Source organism: Myotis brandtii, unplaced genomic scaffold, assembly GCF_000412655.1.
Source record: "Myotis brandtii unplaced genomic scaffold, ASM41265v1 scaffold493, whole genome shotgun sequence".
NCBI lineage: Eukaryota > Metazoa > Chordata > Mammalia > Chiroptera > Vespertilionidae > Myotis > Myotis brandtii.
Genome location: NW_005368827.1, coordinates 135,821 through 156,433, shown reverse-complemented (window position 1 = coordinate 156,433; position 20,613 = coordinate 135,821). Strand labels below are relative to the sequence as shown.

General features: G+C 39.1%; 1 protein-coding gene across 1 annotated transcript in view; it reads left to right on the top strand.

Annotated features, from left to right (window-relative positions):
• Positions 1–18,112, top strand: part of ARHGAP15 (Rho GTPase activating protein 15) — a 665,580-nt gene extending 647,468 nt beyond the window's left edge. The window contains exon 13 of the mRNA XM_014548044.1: positions 16,754–18,112. Within this exon, the coding sequence (XP_014403530.1) occupies positions 16,754–16,937 (184 nt within the window). The 3' untranslated portion in view covers positions 16,938–18,112. The remainder of the gene's footprint in view (positions 1–16,753) is intronic.
• The last annotated feature ends 2,501 nt before the right edge of the window (positions 18,113–20,613 follow it).

The window sequence follows — 20,613 nt, the reverse complement described above, 5'->3', positions numbered from 1 at the left end:
GTTTCTTGGGATATATTCCTAGAAGTGGGATCACTGGGTCAAATGGAAGTTCCATTTTTAGTTTTTTGAGGAAACTCCATACTGTTCTCCACAGTGGCTGCACCAGTCTGCATTCCCACCAGCAGTGCAGGAGTGTTCCTTTTTCTCCGCATCCTCGCCAGCACTTGTCATTTATTGATTTGTTGATGTTAGCCATTCTGACAGGTGTGAGATAGTACCTCATTGTCGTTGTTTTAAATTCAAATTCCCTCTTACCTCTATTACTATATTTTAAGACTAACCTATAATATTATGATAAGACTCAGGTGCAAGATTGGAAACTTAGCATGGGTAAAACTCACAAGGCACAGTAAGGTCTAGATTGGAGTTTCGGCTTTTTTACTAAGTGGCTGTGTGACCTTAGGACAGGTCATTTTACCAAGAAGTCTTTAAAGCCAGCTGCACACCAGATTTGCCTGTGAAGCTTTTTAGAAACTCTCCTGGGCCTCTACCCGGGACCACAAAATCAGAATCTCTATGTGAGCCCTTCACGTTGTTAAAGGCTCTAGACAGAATGGGAAACCAGTGAGTCCTAATCTCCCTTTCTGCGTTTATAAAATAACAACTGACAGAAGTAAACATAATCATGTATAATAAAAATCAGTGTTTCTATAATTTGCAAAGGGTTTTGCACACATTTTTTACATAATCTTCAAAACAACCGATGAGGTCAGTTCATCATTAATTTCACTTTCTGGACAAGGAGTCTGAGGCTCAGAGAACCTCAGAGAAAAAGAACTTATGATTCTAAGATTCCAGGTTGCAGGTTTTCTCTAGAGCAGTAGTTCTGATAGAACAGTGGTTCTCAACCTTCCTAATGCTGCGACCCTTTAATACAGTTCCTCATGTTGTGGTGACCCCCAATTTCATTGTTACAAATTGAACATAATTAAAAGCATAGTGATTAATCACAAAAACAATATGTAATTATATATGTGTTTTCCGATGGTCTTAGGCGACCCCTGTGAAAGGGTCATTCGACCCCCAAAGGGGTCGCAACCCACAGGTTGAGAACCGCTGTGATAGAATGACACACAGTTTTTATCGAACCCATGTTTCACTATAGCCAGTTGTAAGATTGTCTGTGGTTGAGTCCCTGCCATTGATATGGCTTTGAATGCACAGATGGTATTTACATGCAGTGGGGACTAAGACTCTGCTCTAGAATGACCAGAATGAGTTGGAGAATATAAAGTGCTATACATGAAGCATGACGGTTTTATCTAAGTTCTGTTGATGATAAAACATGTATTTGGAGTAGAATGGAATGACTCATGTACACAGAGCTAGACAGAGGACTAGATTTCAGGTCACTTCACAAGCCAGTTCTCGTTCTACTAGAGCGATTCTGATTCCCCAGAGCTCATGGCTACCATCACAGGTTGGATGTAACATGGCACCAGTTATCTATAACCTCCAACACAAGGAGGGGGGTGGAGCAGGAGGAAGAAAGAGAAGTCAAACTATGATGTGGGGCCAACACCGGTTGGCCATCCCACAGGAGCTCCGGAGCATTCATGTCCCATCAGAGCTGTCTCTAAATGGGCCAAAAGGACTCGGCCTGTCTGTCCCCACAGTGGTCAGTCGCTGGCCATGGGCTGTTTCTGAGAGTGTTGGGATGAGGCTCCTTTCAGCTGAGGCAAACCTTGCAGGGCTGACTGCTGGGCCGACTGCTGACTGACACTGCAGTTGGGTGTTCTTCCTTGAAGAGACATCTAAGCAGAGCATGTAGTGTCCACCACATTCCACCATTTGTGCCACTCTATTCCATTCTTTATGTATGCTTGAGGAACCTCTCCCCCGGGACTGCGGGAGGCCTCATTCCCAAGGAAGCCTTTGAAGAGGAAGCTTTAGTAGGAAAGATTCAAGCCCTGCAGCTGAATGTTGGCCTGAGCCCAGAGCTGACACTCATCATCTCCCTTCTCCACTGTCCATTTCAGGGAATCTCAGTAATTGCCTCTGCTGGTCATGGTTGCTGACCCAACGCAGTGACTCCCAACTCCATCCCTGAAGGATCCATGCTCTTAATCACTGTGTCTTCCCAGACAAGGTTTTCTGCCCTATCCATTAAACAGAGAAATTGGGTAACAGAGGACTTGGAAGCCCCATGTGGATCATCTAGATACCACACATATTATTCCCTATCCTCACTGTGTAACAGCAACCCTACCTCCTCCACCTGATCAGGGTTAATGACCTCTGACTCGATGGTCACTCTTTTCCTTGCTTGCTGATCCCTGGACCCAAGAAGCTCTAAGTGCCCAGGAAGCAGCAGTAGTTGAAACAACAATGACTAGATGAATTATTCTAATACAGTGATACAAGCTGAATAGCATCCTTCTTGGCTGCCTATTTATTTTGCTCCTGGGGGATGCCATGTTCTTTTAACATCTTCATTGCTCCCTGTGAGTCAAGTCCTCTTGGCTGTCCCTCTGTCCCTGCTGCGTATTATTATAATTGCATCTACCTGACAGCATCTCCAATGCTGTCTGTGAGCCTGGTTCTGTAATGGGCTTTCCTACAGCCAACCCTGATTTACAGGGTAAAGGCCCTGTAATTTCAAACAACATTTTTTGTGGAGTATAAATGGTGCTTAGCAATAGCTCTTCAATCTCGTTGACCTTGTAGTTACTATCCACAACCTCCTGCCATTATTTTTAAATGCCTAATATATTACATACTACCAGTCTCCCCTCCATGGATATACCATCCCAATTTAGCACCAATGAGAGTTTTAACATGTGGACTACCACCCTGTGCCAAGACCTGACTGTACTTGCCTGTCACGGCTGACAAACCCCTCATTTCCAACCATTCAGCAAGTGACCAGCTCTAAATCCCCATTTGTGCTGGCTTTCATGGGCCAGTTCTGAAACCAATAATCACAGGTTAAGTTCTGAAACAGAGTTTGGCATACAGGGTACTTATTAGGGATCAACCCTTATGGAAGGGAGCAGGATTGGTAGAGGAAGAAGTTGAACTTTGATGTAGATCCAACTTACCCTCAGCCAACCACATGGGGAGCTCTGGAGTACACGCAGCCCATTGTCCAACAGTCAGTGCCCTTGGGCAAGGTGGCTCCCTGCAATTGAGGCAAACCTTGAAGAAAAGACAGCTGGAGTCCATCTGCTAACCTCGCTCCACACAGATAGGCAGGAAGTCCTTCCTTGAAAGAAAGTTTGAGTGGTCCATCTCTGGGTCCAAAACAGCCACCATCAATACCAAATTATTAAATGTAAGATTGGCCCCTTAGCAGCCTGCAGACTAGGAGAGACCCTTTTATAAAACCCAAGATAGAGCTTGACAATGGTCCCTAGAAATGATACATTTAATCCTGCCTATAGAATTTTTTTACAAAAGGGGAATACAGATGTGTGTGCTGGACAATGGAATCATGAGCTAGACCAACATCCACATGTATAAGGACATATGCAGAAACTGGCACACTTTATTTCTCCACCTCAATAGAGATTATAAACTTATATGTATAATAGCAAAATAAATAGTTTGTATCTTTGAGGCAAGCATTGCATACTTTTTTTTTATCCTCACCCGAGAACATGGAGAGAGAGAGAGAGAGAGAAAGAGAAGAGAGGAACATCAATGTGAGAGAATAACATCAATCATTGCCTTCCATATGTGCCCTGACTAGGGTTAAACCTGCAAGCCAGGTATGTGCCCTTACCTGGAATCAAACTGGCAAGCTTTCAGTGTACAGGCTGGCACTCAACCAACTGAGTCATTCTGGCCGGGCGAATTTCAAAGGGTCTGGATTTCTGCAGATACATTGAGCATTTTACCTAAAATAGAATTTAATAGTCATATTTTAGGTGACCAAGAAAAATGGTATCATTTTCTTTAACTTCAACCATCTATAGTATAAAGCAGATAAAAATTACATTCTATTCTAAACTCCTCTCACCAGTTTTGTTCGAATTGGGTACATGTTGGAAACTCATTGTCAGATAGTACACGGGAAAGGCACCCTGCGTGGTTATAGGCCCCTAACAAGCTCTCAAGAAACATCGGCTCTCTTCACCTCTGCCTGCATGTTCTTATTATCTCAGAGTAGGTATGAAACTCAGGTGTGCAAGAAGCGTAATTATTGTGCCATAATAAAAACTAATTTCTCTGTTAAGGCCCACTCACCTAAATGATTTCAGTCTAGTCAATTCAGAGTGCCTTGTGGACATTTTCCTGGCCTGATTCTAGTTCTGAAGAGCTACATACAGCCTAAGCATTTGGTGGGACAGCAAGAGCATCCATTTTCAGTATTTCAATAAATATTTATTGAGCACCTAGTACTATGAGCCAAACACTAATCTTCATCTAGGGATACTGCACTAAACAAAAATAAATAAAGTCCTGGTGCTTAAGATGTTTACATTCTACTGAAGAAAGTTAATAAAACAGATGAGTAGGGTAGAAAGTATCAGGCTCATGTCACCTGTTCAAGCTGGTCTTCATTCCCTCTGGTTTTCTGCCATCATCCCCAACTTCTAATCACAGGTCTGACTTTCAGTCTCTGCTCAGGAAGAACTCTGTAAAGCTATCTTAATGCCACCTTTGCCTCGATAAACAATGTGGTAATTTTTATTTAACTATTCTGATATATTGGACTTAGGAATTCTGGAGTCTTGCTATATCCCTAGGTTTTCCCCAAGGAAAAGAACATAGATCTGTCTAATCTCAGAATCCTCCAAACTTCTAACAGCCTGTATCTCAGGGAAGAGGGGTAGGAAGGGCTCCGGACTCAGCACTTCTGCGGGACCTCACCAGAACCTCATCTCTCTTCTCCCTACCTCTCCAGGAAATCTTTCTTCTGTCTGGCAGCAGGGTAGCCTGGCTCTTCACCTACCTTCCAATCTATTGGTTAGGTCAGAGCTGCAACTCTGATTTCTTGGACACTTAAGTTTTTTAAACTCAGAGGTACAGTTCTTTTCAATTCCAATGTCTTCATTTGCAAAGTCCAAAGTACTTTCTCTGTTTTTCTGCTCTACTATATCCACTGAGGTAAAAAAAAAAAATGCTGCTGACTGAATTTTGGGGAAAGGATAGAAGCACAAGAGTACAAGGAATGGTAGGGAAGAAACCAGAAACCTCAGCAAATATACATTATTCCACCTCATCTCAAATGATAGTTTGACTTTCTCAGAATGTGCACTCTTTCATCATTAATCTGGGAGCCCAAACGACATTTTAAATGTCATTTCACTTCCATCCAACACAGGAATCTTAGACATTTCTGAATCCCTCCTGATGAGAAACTCATGGCCTTTTTATGTACAAAATATTTCATAACCTTAATGGATGCTCCCTGTACTTTTCTAGTGTACATGTGAAAAAATCTATAGCAACCAAATATTAGTAGTAGTGATATACAAGTGATGAGATTATGAGGGACTTTCATTTTCCTTTTTTATTTGTCTGCATTTTCTAAACTTTCTATAATAAATATGAATCCTTTGTAGCAGCCTAGTCTATTTTCAACACAAAATCCTTAATAAGGGGGTGAATTCGGTCTCTGGGCTAATTCTAGGAACTGGATTTACAAGAGCACAGTTGAAATTTTCTTCCATATCATGTTGTGTTTTTGTTTTGTTGGTTATTTTTTTGTTTGTTTGTTTGTTTTTGCATTCAGTCATCATGGCTTCCCTAACTATTCTTTCTTCCAAGTCAAACTCCTTGGGTCCCTTTGCTCCACTACTGAGGAGCACATCACTCCAATGGGTGCATTCACTTGGGGGCTCTCCTGTTACACAGAGTCAGCCAGTCTCTCTCTCTCTCTCTCTCTCTCTCTCTCTCTCTCATTAATCCTCACCCCACAACATGTTCCCATTGATTTTTAGAGAGAATGGAAGGGAGAGGGAGAGACACAGAGAGAGAAAGATCGATGTCAGAGAGACACATCAATTGATTGACTTCCACACACACACAACCAGGGCTGGGGATCCAGCCAAGCAGTCTCTCTTAATGTCAAGTCACTGTAAAAAGTATCAGAAAGTAAAATTAAGCATGGATGATTGAATGACAGTACCCAAATTCCAACTGATTCTCTTTTACCTATTTGGGAATCTTTTAAACAAAAAGACAATTTTAAAGTAGCTACTGAAGATTTGATGTAGATGCCCTTAGTAGGAAGTGAAATAGTTGTTCTCTTCACCTATGTGAAAAGGGAAAATAAAAGAGAGGTTGATGAATTCTGATCTTGCATATCGATAGTGTTCCTTTTAGATTTATCTAACACCATCAGGCAAATATTTAAGTTCTATATTTTCTATAACCTATAATAATAAAAGCATAATATGCTATTTAGACCGGACAACCTTCCAGACGTAGCCGGGGCCGCCAGGGCTGAGCCCCTTGCACGAATTTTGTGCATCAGGCCTCTAGTATCTTATAATTAGGTGCCTTAGTCTACTTGGCCTAATTAATGCTAATCCATGCACAACCCCCAATATTCTGTATCAAATGGCACATTCCAGTTTTTTAACTGCCCTATTGAACAAATTTTGGGTAGAGAATAATGACAATTTTATAATTTTTCCTTTCTAAAAATACTCCCAATATATATTTTCTAACCTCTGTCCCCTAAATGGAGGGAGTGCCCTCCCAGTTGATATTATCAGTAGTACTGGTAGATCAGCAGAGCTCAGGGAATAAACTCCAAAACTCTTTTTCCTGCTGACATGGTCAAATGTGGATGGCTAAAACCATGTCAAAGCTTGGGAGAAAATGCCTAAGGGAACCCATAGCTGAAATTCTCAGTCTATCTCACCAATAATGCAGTTCCAGTCACAATGAGAAATAAATGCTTTCAGAAGTTTAAAACACTGTGAATCTGGAGAAAAAGACAATACATATTAATTGAGTTTTTCTTCCACCTGAACACCCTTCTCATCTTTGTAAATACATACTTGGATGTGAATTAGGTAATTAAAAATGTTACCTAAGACTGCTTGCTGCCTCTCTGACTTGCTTCCCTTCCAAGTCTTTCTCAGGCTCAGGCCTCATGATTAGAGAGCTGTTGATTTCAAGTGCAAAGTTTTTTTTATTAATTTTTTTATTGTTTAAAGTTCCTTACCCCTTAGTTATTTGACCAAAAAAAACAAACAAAACTCTATCCCAGAGTAATCATGATCTTCATCTTAATCTAGGTGCTGTCATTTACTATGTGGCTTTGATCAAGTTATTCAATCTTTCTTTAGGCTTATTTTGTTCATCTGAAAAAATTCATCTGAAAATTTTCTTTCACACCTGAAAAAGAAAAAAAAATGATAGGAAGAATATTCCTAATATATATCAAAGTTACAGTGATTTAAACAGTGAGGTACTAGTTTTGAATAGACACATAATTATCACCAGAATAGGATGTATCTGGTGTGTGTGTGTCTGTAAGTGTAGAAAACTGCATCAGAACGTGGCATCACAAATCAATGGAGAATGGATCATCTCTCAACAAATGTTTTGGGGAGATTAGCTAGCTATGGAGAAAATTAACTTAGATTACCATCACATTTCACACAATAAGATATATTTAAGATGAATTAGATGATGTGAAAATGAAATCATTAAAGAAAAACTGGGAGAAAGCATTGATATTTACCTGATCTCTAAAAGGATGAACTCTATAATAACAAAAACAAAATAGAATTTCTCAAAGAAGTAGTGCTAGATATGACCACATAAACATATAAATAAATAAAATTAAGAAACAAAATCCTTGGGAGAATGTAAGTACAACAAAAAGAATGAAATGTCATGCTTCTTAATACATAAAAATTCAAAAAACTACATGTGTAAGATGTTCATTGCAGCATTGTCTGTAATAGCAAAGTACTAGAAGCAATGAAAAAGTCCACCAGCAAGACAATGGTTAAATAAATTAAGGTATTTCCATACTACCAAATGTAACAACTTTTTTTAAAGGATGAGGTATTTTTATATGTACGGACTTGGAAAAATGCCTACAATATATACTTAAAGGGGAAGTAGCATTTAATGTACTTTTTATCTCAATTTTTAGAAGGAAAAAATATATAAGAAGATAAGTAGATGGATAGATAGATAGGAAAATATCCAGAAGGCACACCCATCTGTTAATTACAGTTAACATGAAGGAGTTTTAATGGGAAACAAGAGGAGTTTACTTTTTTACTCTACATACCCCTGATTGGTACATTTTTCAAAGATTATGTATTAGTTTTATCATCTGTAATAATCTATAATAATAAAAGCATAATATGCTAATTAGACCAGATGTCCTTCCCTGGGTGCCAGAGGGAAGCTGGTGCCGGCAGCTGGGGGAAAGAAGGCCTACTCTTGCACGAATTTCATGGATTGGGCCTCTAGTACAAAATAAATAAATGGATTAAACAAACAATCTGATACACACTCAATAGGAGAGGGGCAGAGGGTATGACCAGCTATTCACAGAAGAGAAAATCCGCATGAATGCTTTTTTTTGCTTTTCCCCCATTTCCTAACTTCGAAGAATCTTAAGTCCAAAGAATGACAGACCATTTTTTCCCTATCAAATTGACAATTATTTTAAAAAGAATAATACTAAATGATAATAATGATAACAGGATCACATGGTCCTTGCAGTGCAATGTGTTAACATATCTCGTGTTGTCGTATTTTAAAAGCAGAAGAGCCATAACTTAATGACCTAGCGTGAGTTCTCAGTGTGGTCCCAGCCCAACAGCATCATCACCTGGGACGGGTGAGGAATGCAGATCCTCAAGTACCTCCCCGACTTGCTGAATCAGAATTCTGGGGACAGAGCCCAGCAATTGTGTTTCAACATGGCTTCCAGGTTATTCTCATGAGCAGTGAAATCTGGGCACCAGTGATCTAGTTGTTACATTTCTACTGTTTTATCCTATTGCAGGGTTTTTCAACAGCAGCACTATTGACATTTTGGGTTGGCTAGTCCTTTGTTGTGGGGAGCTGTCCTGCGCATTGTAGAATGCAAGCGGCATCCTAGAATTGGAGCAGCATCCTTTGCTTCTACCCACTGGATGACAGCAGCAACCCCCATCCAGGCATGACAATCCCAAATGTCTACAGCAATTGCCAAATGCCTCATGGGGGTGGCAAAATTGCCCCTGGTTGGGAAACGCTGTCTAGAGAAATGCTCCAAAATGTGGAGGAAGAGTACATGGAAAGATTTTTTTTAATATATCAATTTCATTTATATTAAGAAATCATAAGGTGCAACCCACTAGGTCCCATATAAGGTAATGAGTAAATAATAAATATTACATATACAAGATAAAAGGGAAAAGTGCTTGATACAGAAAGGATATTTTTTGGAATATGTTTGTAAATAAAGTCTTTATTTATACATGTATAACTCCTAAGTCCTGGCAATGTCATTCTTCTGGAAAAAACCCAAGAATGGATTCACATCGTCTTTAGAATTAAATCCCAAATCCATACCAAGGCCCATAAGTTCCCCCAAAGCCTCTCCTACCTCCTTCGCCTCCAGCCATCCTATCCTCCTCTCTATTCCTAGATCCACCACAGACAACTTCACCACTGGGGCTTTCTGCCTACTCTTCCCTGCTCCGAGTTCTCCTTCCCCTGGTGAGCATGGAAGCAGGTCTCCGCCCAGTGTCCTTCCTTAGGAAGGGCTTTTTGGTGCTGAGTGCCTTCAGGGCTATGTTATCTGCAACCAGCCAGGCCCCACCCAGGATAAGTAAACAAGCATCTCTGGGAGGGATTTGAAGACATTACGATTTTTTTTTTTAAGGGCCCTAGGGTCAGTGGAACAATGGCTGCTTCTCTTTTTCTTAGTTTTTCTTAAAGTACTTCAGCGCCCAAAATCATATTCCACATTATTTAGAGTATTGTTTGTTGTCTGGGTCTCTAGAGTATAAGCTTCCTATGGGCAGGGACTTTGTTTTATTCATTGCATTGTCACTGACACCCAGAACAGTGTCCAACACCTGGTAGGTACTCAGTAAATACTGGTTACATTGAGTTACTGTGTTTATGGTTACTGGTGAATTTTTTCTTTATTATACTTTTCTAACCTTTTTTAATTTTCTTGAGCCCTAGCCAGTTGGTTGGAGCGTCATATGTACACCAAAAAGGTGGCAGGTTTGATTCCTGGTCAGGGCATATGCCTAGATTGCAGGGGATATGGTTTGCATGAATTCCCCCCAAAGTAGCTATAGCACATACAGGCAGCATCTAATCAGTGTTTCTCTCTCACATCCATCTCTCTCTCTTTCTCTCTCTCTCTCTCTCTCCCTACCCCTCCTCTCCCTCTCTCTAAAATCAATTTAAAAATTCTCTTGAATTGAATGTAATCAGAAAAAAAGAAATGAAAGTTGACTTTTAAATCTTTCAAAATTGTGAAAGAGTTGAAGCATAGTGATTAGCACATAATAGATATTAAACAAATAATAATAACTCGTAGTGTTTCTTTATGATATTACCTACTATTTAAAGGATTTGGCTGTAATAACCCACTTTATCAATGGTTGTTGTCACATTATAGAATACATATTCCAACTGGAAATAAGTCATTTTGAAATCCATAGGCTATTCATTCTTATTACTTTATCATTCCTTCTATCTTATTAGATATTCTGAATATTGCTTTAAAAGATACTTTAAAAGCTCCCTATAATGTCCAATCAATAAAAATATGAAACAAGTGAATAATTGAAAATGTTCAATCTTCTACATTGAAATCTGTGCAAAGGGAGAGAGTACTTAATAAATATAAAGAATAAGGCCATGTCATCTATGAATATGCAATTGCCATATAAAGCTCCTTTTCCATAATGTGCTTTGAGAGAATTATATATACTTGGCTTTAAAGATTATTGAAAAGCAAAAATGTACAAATATAGCAGTAATTCCTGTTTCAGAGGATAGTTTTTAACTTGTTTAGAAAATTAATAATAGTAAGACATTTAAATCTAAATGGAAAGGCTTTCCAATTAAATTAAACCATTTTATTTAAAAATTAGCATATACCAAGGGCTGAATTTCCAATGAATGACCACCTTGAAACACATGTTAAATGGAAAATCATTGGTGAATGCACTCTTCTGCTTTGACAATATTTGAAAATATTTCTGACATAGAGCCATAACTTTAAGGGAGAAAGTGGAATTCTTGCTAATTCATATATGTACACACACACACACACACACACACACACACACACACACACACACACACACACAGTGGTATAGTTTGTGTACATTGAGGATAAGCAAGTATATGGTTAGCATAAATTCCCCCCAAAGTAGCTATAGCACATAGGAAAAATAAGTTGAGCACATTGAAAATTTATTTTATTTTTAACAGCCTTTGTCACTTAAGTGGTCAAAGTCACAATTAACATTTCACATACAGTGGCTGGTGACCTGATGGTAGGAGTACATTACCACCACACTTTCCCCATTCAAGTTAAAGCACCTTCAAGTTATGTGTGTTGGACAATCCCAGCATTACAGAGAAAGGGAAGGGAGCACTTTTAATACACTTCCAATAACTTGAGAGTTGTCCTGCAGGCAATTATGTGGCTTTCAACTTCCTTTGCAAGTCATTAATGGTAAAAGCAAACACAAACTTAAAAGGAAGTTTGCATCCATATATCTGTTTAGAGCTGGACTATTATTAAATGCTTTGGTCTTCTTAATTCAGCATTAATTCTGAGTTTTCTAGTAAAGCTGTCTTTCCGTTTGAGCCATTTGGCTGTAATTTTAAGCAACCAAGAAATTTCTTTGAGTTAGCAATTCAGCTCACTCTTGGAAAAACTTACCCAGCATAAGGCTGCGAGGATTTTTTTGTCTGGGGTCCAACATCTGTAGCACTGGATTATAGATTGTTTCTAAAATAATCTTAAATTGATGGATCATTGCTCCTTCCATTTGGACTCTGCAAAAAGTAGCTCTGGCATTTCCTCTCCTTTTTATGCTGTAAACTGTATATCATCCTTTTAAGCTCTTGCCAGAAAAATGAATTCTTACCCACTTCAAGATTTTATAAACTTGAATTTTACTTAGCGGTATAAGAATTCCTTTTACTATGAATATATATCAAGTGCTATTTCATGAACAAATTCATAAAATCATAATTATTTTTGTCAGGCTATTTTAAACTAAACAGTATTAATAAATAGCCCTTTTCAAGAGTTGCTCTTTGGGGTCTTTTTCCTATTAGTCAAGTGTTCACAGGCACTAAACGTTGAGCTCTTCACGTTGTTTAGAATCAGGTATCTTTGCTCTAAGGATTTCTTAGGAGTAAATTAATGGTAAGTAAACAAACATGTAGAAGAATTTCCAAATATTGATCTAAAGTCCAAATGTTTTTGCACCTTCTTACCCATTCATCAATTCACTGTATTTCACTGTATGTTCATCTCTCAGCCATGTCTTTGCCCTCAGTTTTCTCCCTCAGATGTGTTCTTTTGCTTCTTGGATTTTTTATTATTTTTTTTGGGGGGGGGGATCATGGTAGTGGAGTGTCTTTTCTTTGCTGAAATCAGGTTAAATTGCAGATCGAAATTTACAACACTGTCATAGAGTCTAAGGCCTAATGAAAGCTAAGCCCTGCCAGAGGGCTGGAACTCTCCAGAGCGTGCCAGAGCCTGACCTCTTTGAGTTAGCTACTCCATAGTTCTGAAGCCAGGGTGCCATAGGAAAGGGTAAAATCCAGAGCATTTTCAGACTTATTTAACAGGCCCTTAGCCAAGCAACTAGAGCAACATTTTTTTTTTAATATGGCTCCTCCTTGTCACTCAGGAGAATCTACAACATTCAAGCAAGTTAGGGAACACAGGAGTCACACAAAGGTAAACAAAGGTACTTTCTGCAGGACTTGTCAGAGCCTTTATTATGCAGTATGAATTTTTAAGAAAAAAATGGCACACAGCTTCCTTCAAACTTATTTTACTCTGGAGTGCTATTTTTATGAAATCTATCACAGAAATGGTGTTTTGCAAAACTCACTTTCATGAAAGCCAAACCCCTAGTATTTGGTTTCTAAATCAGACTCCCCCTCCACCTCCAATAATACAACCCAACTTTATCTTAAGCAACTGGAAATACAACTTACTCTGTTTGACAGTTTTCCACCTTAGATACTAAATTGAATTTTTTTCGTCATGCAGTGCTTTTATTTCTTTCAATAGCCTCTGTTTCTTCTCTACATATGTTTTACTAGTAGAAATCTTTAGAAATAATGGCACTTGGAATGCTAAGCTGATCCCCACAGTGAGAATAGAATTATGATATCCATTGATTTGAGGCACACAAAAAAAAATACACCCAAAACTAAGTTTTAAATAATTTTGTAGGATAGTATTCCACCTATTTTTTTAAACAGGGGTAGACTTCCTATGTGGTCCTAAATCAACCACTTAACTATTTAAGAGTCTATTGAAGTAGAAAGTAGGTAAGTTCACATTTGAGTAATGAAGTTTATAATAGTAGCATTAATATGTTTTCCTAGACATCCCCCATGTCTATTTCCACTATTAAAAAGGGATGTAATCTAATTTAAATGTTAATATGAGAATATATATATTGCCTATCTACATGAATCATATAGTTTAATAGTTGGTAACTTCCTCCCCAAATTAGTCTTCATAATTAGCATCTTTTCTAACCTAAAGATTGATTAATTTCTCAATACACCAACTACTAGTTAGTTGATATTTATATATTACACACCCACAAGCAAACACACATTTTGTAACAGTGAATAAGCAAGATAGCTTATATTTTACACAATACACATCCACATTTTCTTATTTTTTTCTTAAATACATTTAATTTTTCTAAGAGTTATTATAAGAACTTGATTTTCCCAACTTAGAAAACAATTCCAACCTAAGAATTTAACCTTCAGTAATGCAAATATAACAAAAATACAAAACTATATGTTATTTAGTAAACTCTACTTATAACAACGTTATTTTAAAACATTCATAAGTTAAAGCTGGTTTTATTTAAATTGATTAAGTGTGTAGAGAAATTGACACAAATGATACAGGTTTGAGATGGAATGATTGTTCCATGTTTACACGTGCATAAAGGCACAAAGTAAACATTTGTCCACAGAAATCTTAGAAAACTGATGCACTGGCAGAAATCCACTGCCTGGATTCTCTTCCATGACCTGCCAGCCAAGATAGAGAACCCTTTTCCCAAGGGGGCTATGACATGCAGCTCTAGCCTCTTGCTGGCCATCCTTGTTAAACTCGATTTTGGTTTCTTCCTCTAGCTTTGGCCAGACCTTTGCTGAGAAGGAAAAAACATAAATATCTCTGGAGAAATTGAAAAAGGTCTAATCCCATTTCAGCCTCTTTCTCTCCCCCAGTGACTTGGGTCCCACATGCTGCTCTGTCTGGTATGCTCCAGAGAGCTAATTACCTCTTCACGCCTCCACTCACCCAAGTTCCTCCAGATGCCACGGACTCTCCCAGCTCCTACCCCATAACCTCCTCACCGCCACGACTACCCCTCCAACAGTGAGCTCTTGGACCTCCCTTGATTTCTAGCCTCACCCTTGTGAGTTTGGAGCAGTCTGTCTCCCAGCTATCCCAAATCTCCCTGTTTCTGCTGCCAACTGAATTTATAGCCATTATTTAGTAGAAAATATATTTTTAGTCCTCAGTCTATCCTTATGTTGTCCCTTTCTCCTGGACTCCGGGTCCTAACGTTTTTCTACCCTGTTGGCCAAGGTGCTTTATATCAGCCAAGATGCTTCAAACTACCAATACTCTCTTGCTTTTGATTCTACCTTCTCCATGCCCTTTGACCTCTGAGCCCTGTCTCTGCTAAATAAATCTCATCAACTTTGACCTTTCTACCAAAGAGCGATGTTGTTAAAGCAACTTTTACCTAATTAATTGATTGGTTAGTTATGTTATCTCTCTACATATTTACCTTTAACAATTTGTGTGTGAGTGTGTGTGTGTGTGTGTGTGTGTGTGTGTGTGTTGTGTGGTGGAGTCACTGAAGGGATTGGTATCATAAAATGGTATTACTTTATAACCAAAAGAGAAAACCTGTTTTCCTTCACTGTGAATCTTACTAATAATTGTATAATAAAGAGGTCTGGGAGAAGCTCAAGAGAGTTCTTAAATCAAGGTGAATAGGTGTGTTAAAGGGAAGCAAAGGCCCACTCCATTTGCCCCTACTTCAGGGTAGGGGGATGTTAAAAATCATTCTACTGACTTTTGGTAAATGTAGCAGCAATATGGCATATTTTCTTTTTGTAATTTATCTTTATAGTTGAAAGTATTACAGATGTCCCTTTCTTTTCCCCCCATTGATCCCCTCCTCCCCATTCGAGCCCCATCCACAGGCCTTCACCACACTATTGTCCATGTCTATAGGTTATGCATATATGCATATAAATTATTTGGTTAATATCTTCCCCCTCCCCTTCCCTCTGAGACAACAAGGATGGACTTGGAGAGTATTATGCTAAGTGAAATAAACCAGTCAGAGAAAGACAAATATGATATGATCTCACTTATATGTAGCATAGTTTCTTATACTCCAAAGGAAACTTTAAACTTGAAGTCTCCTATAATTCACTATACAATAAAAATATGGCAATCTCTTCCAGATATGTAGCCATGGCCAATAGTACTCACAAGTACAAATGCTCTCCATTTATAAAAAGGAGGCAAGATGTCTTGAATATTCAGTCCAAACTTAAGGGTCATTTTGCCCACAGTAAATCTATTGTAACCAACCTGTCCATCACAATACTAGAATGAAGAATAAAACTTCAGACCCTCTTATGGAATTATCTAATAATCATGTAGAGGATGGCAAAGTGAAAAATCAGCCCATTTATTAAGCATAGGCATCATTAACATACACCACGGCAATGAAGTTTCCACAAGCACTGGAACCAGGCTACCTGGATTTGAACCTCAGGTCCCTGTGACATCAGACACTTCACCACCCTTGGCCTCATTCGTAAAATGGGCTTAATAATACAAGCTACCTCATGGGAGGGTTGTGAGGATTAAATGAGATAATAAAATTGCTTAGAAAAATACTTGGTTATTATTGATATTGACCAGGTCAAGGACATTTTGTTCACCATGATCTTGTGCTGTGGGGAATCACAAATGGATGGCTTTGGTCCTTCTCAATCTTTCTCGGGAGAGAGAAGGCATAGCCTTTAGGTCACAGAAGTGGTACCTTAGAGAGTTAGGTTTGTGAAAGGATGGAAATCGAGGAAGGCTGTCTGCCTCCTCTGACTGGGGCCTGTGTAGGCCCACTGCTCATACACCCTTCAAAGGCTGAATCCTAGTAAATCTCCACAGTAATTTTTGCTGTCTAGTTTATTCACATGTTTATTTCACAAATATTCATAGAGTACCCACAATGGCTAGTTACCAAGGGGATAAGAAGTTGTATATGGCAATGAATTCTTGCCCCAAAGTCATCAGTTCTGTTTCCATACAGTAAAGCATAAAGAGTAGAAGATAAAATAGTTGTGGTTGACATAGTTTTTCTGCAAACTGAAAAAATTTTTCTTATGTTGTATTCCCTGTTTTGCCAAAGCCAGTCAGCACCCTTACTTTCCTTCTTTAAACTGAAATTTAATTTTTAAAAAATAATTCAAAAACACTGAACTTTATCATTCAAAAGTAGCTACAATTTTACTTCAAACTCCAATGGAATTTTTTTTCTCTTTCCTTCTCTCTCTCTCTTCACAGGATAGTGGACAAAGCCTCCAAGAACCTCATGTCCACCCAGAGCTTAGGGATTGTATTTGGACCCACCCTTCTGCGAGCTGAGAATGAGACGGGGAACATGGCGATACACATGGTCTACCAGAACCAGATAGCTGAGCTCATGCTGAGCGAGTACAAGAAGATCTTCGGCTCGGAGGAAGACTGACAGACAAGACAAGTTACTGAATATGTTCACATCTGTCTCGATGCCTAATATTTTTACATTTCTGTAAACATATTTCTGAAATATTTTTTTTTCCTTTCAAGCAACAGATGCCTCATTTTGAGAAAACTTAATGATGATTTTGTGTTTAAGTTCCAAACATTTGAATAAAATAGTTGACAATATTTGCCTATATGTGTTCTGCATTAACCCCTTCAGTGCTCTTATAGAGAGGATAGCACATATCCAAAGAAATCATTTTAATGCTGCTCCCAGGCATTGGGTGTGTGCTTTTGTGTGTGTAGATATGTGAGTGAGTGAGTGAGTGAGTGAGTGAGTGAGTGAGGTTGAGAGTGACCCTTCTCCTTACCTGGCTGCCTCGTGCATGCTCCCACACTCTTACTTATATGTGAGAAGAACCAAAACATGAGGGGAGGCAGAAATTAATAATTTTTAAATAGAACAAATGAGGTCAGGTTCGTAATGAAAATAGACATATTGGATTGCTCAAGAACATTTTTGTATGTGTAAATATAGTCTGATTATCCTTGGTGCTATGTAGTGGAATGTATAAATTCTTGTTGAATGGAATTTTTTCTGAAGACAAATGACAGTTCAAAACATTTACCATTGGATATGCTCTTTATATATACTATTTGCAGCCCCATAAACATACTGTCTTATAAATTAGAGGCAAAATTAGTGCCCTGCAATTTTCGTCTTTATATTATACAGGAATTGCATGACTGCTCATTTTTAATGTTAGCATCCATTTTGAAGCTTCATCAAACTGTATATCCTCCTTTTCCCTGGCTATGTCATTTTATGTAGGATTTTTATTATGCTTCTGAGGATGCTTTATTGGTGAATTACATTAAATCAATCTCAAAAAAAAACTTTTTTAGAAGGCATTTTTTCAAATGCCCTAAGAATTCCTTGACTAGACTTGGATTGCTTTCTCCATTTGATGGTTAGTTTCCCTTGTCATAGATAAACAAAAGGATAACTGTCTAGAATGTAGCAAACATTGTTTTCTTTTGAAAAGTATGTTCTAGCTGAACAGATCTTAGACCCAGCTTTGTGAATATAGTCTGCGGATAAAAATGTAGACTTATGTTTGACAGCTTTTTAATCAAATTCAAACGGAATAAATAAAACTAATCCAGTGCGATAAAGAATAAGTCTAGTTATCGATTTGTTCATAAAATGAAAAATAAAGCATGTAAATAAAACGCGCGAAGCACGAATCCAAGAGCAAACACTTACAGCAATAATGAGCTCAGTGGCATAGGCTGCCTGCATGGATGGAGTATTCGGCAAAGACAGTCTGCTCAAGGGATAGCTGGAGGTACAGGCAGCTCCGGCAGCCACAGAACTGCCTGCAGAGGAAGGAGAGACTTCCCCTGCCCTCCTGAATGTCTTCATTTTGGCAATGGCACCATTGAGTCAGCTTGTGGCCAAGAACAGAGAAACAACCACAATAAATGCTAACGCATGGCTTTATCAAGCGGGGCATATACACATACCACAAAGCCAAGGAAAATCACATGAGGCAGAACCCCGTGATCTAATGTCACTGGTAACAGCCTGGCCAGTGTGCCTCAGTGGTTGAGCCTCAACCTGTGAAACAGAAGGTCATGGTTTGATTCCTGGTCAGGGCACATGCCTGGGTTTCTGGCTCCATCCCTAGTAGGAGGCAGATAATCAAGATTCTCTCTCATCACTGATATCTTTCTCTCTCTCTCTCTCTCTCTCTCTCTCTCTCTCTCTTTCTCTCTCATCTCCCCCGCCCCTCTCCTTTCCTTCCTTTCTAAAATCAATAAAAACATATTTTAAAGTCATCGGTAACAGGAAGCTAACAGACCTGCCAGCTTTAAGCTCTTCTTATATTTAAAGTTGTACTTACGCCTTTCAGAAAAACAAGGAGCCATGGAACAAGAGTTTCTGGCATTCTATTTCAAGTCCTCATTTCCATGACAGTCCATAGTCTCAATTATGTCTTCTCCAAGACTTTAATTGCTTCTCTTTTCCAAAGGGAGAGGGATAGGGTTAGGTTCCCAGAATTAAAATCTTATCCCTTCACGTGTCCATCTTTAAAGTCATTCTGGGAGCATCAGCCAGAGGAAGCAGCACCAACAGCCAAAGAGAAGTGGCACTACCTGCTCCGAGCGGGGACTCCCAGCCCCTCGTCTCCACAGCTTTCCAGATTTATAATCTTCAAACGCATCAGCTTCTGGATTTTCAATCTGATGGGATTTAGCCGGATTCAAACCCCAGCTGCGCCCTGTCCCTGCCTGCTAAGGGCCTTTAATCAGAGGCTGTGCTTCCTCTCTGGGAAAAGACTATTCCACGGTGCTGAGCCAAAGTGCCCGTCACAGGGCCTGACATATACACACTAACGGCATAAAGAGGCTTAGACCAAAAGGTCATTAGATTCCATAACGTCTCAAAGACAACAACCATGGTTATGTCAACTAACTGTTCCAAGTTTAAAAGCCAGGATTGTAGGTGTCGTTGGTTAACTCACTAAGGTATGAGATTTTATAAAACTGATTTTTGTTCTCCATCCAGAAAACATGAAAAGCCAATGAGTATTTCTTCCTCATCTTGCTTGAGCCAGGTGCAAGCCTAGGCACTACTGAACAAATATAAAATAAGGCGGATGTTCCTACCCTCTGTACTTTCACAGTCCAGTAAGGGAGACGATCATCTAAGCCAGTGGTTCTCAACCTTGGCTGCACATTAGAATCACCTGGGAATCTTTTTAAAATCCTGATTTCTGTGCCTCATCCTCCGGAAATTCTGTTTCTTTGTTATGGGGGTTGTGGCCCCACCCCATAACAAAGAAACAGAATTTCCGGAGGATGAGGCCCAGAAATCAGGATTTTAAAAAGACTCCCAGGTGATTCTAATGTGCAGCCAAGGTTGAGAACCACCGTCTTATAAGAACTCTTGTGATTATATTGGTCCCACCTGGATAATCCAGGATACTCTCCCCATCTGAAGATCCTCAACTTAACTACACCTGCAAAGCCTCTTTTGCCACATCCTATGTAATCCTATATAATAAAAGGCTAATATGCAAATTGTCCCCTCAACTGGGAGTTCGACCAGGGGGCAGGGCCAGTAGGCCAACCACCCATGGCCCCTCCCCCTGGCCAGCCAGGCCTAATTGGCCCCAAGTGGGGCGGGTGGGAGTGTCGCTGGGAAGGTAAACCTTTTAATCTAATCCTGACCAATGAATAAGATTAACCAGACAAAGGAAAATGTAGAAGACATACTAAGAAGCAGGAATGACATGAACAGAATTGTGGAAGACCCACTGTCTCCAAGGGACAGTTACAGTTCTGTGAACAGAGGTTGTAGTGCAGGCCTGGCCATTTTGGAGGATGGAACTGAAGAAAAATGTTGGGGTCAGATTTAGGTCATAATAAAATATTTAGATTTAATCCTGTAGGCAAAAGAAATCCAATGGAAGCTGTAAAATGAGAAAGCCATGGTGAAACTTTTTTAGAAAAAGAATCTCTAAATTCAGCAGAGGGCAGAAGAAACAAATTACTTTGAGGCCCCTGGCATTTTCTTGTGTATGCATTTGTATGTTTGTGTGTATGTACATGTGTGTACACATACACAATTTCTAGGAATGAAATGATAAGCTTGTACTCTTAGGAGCATTTCT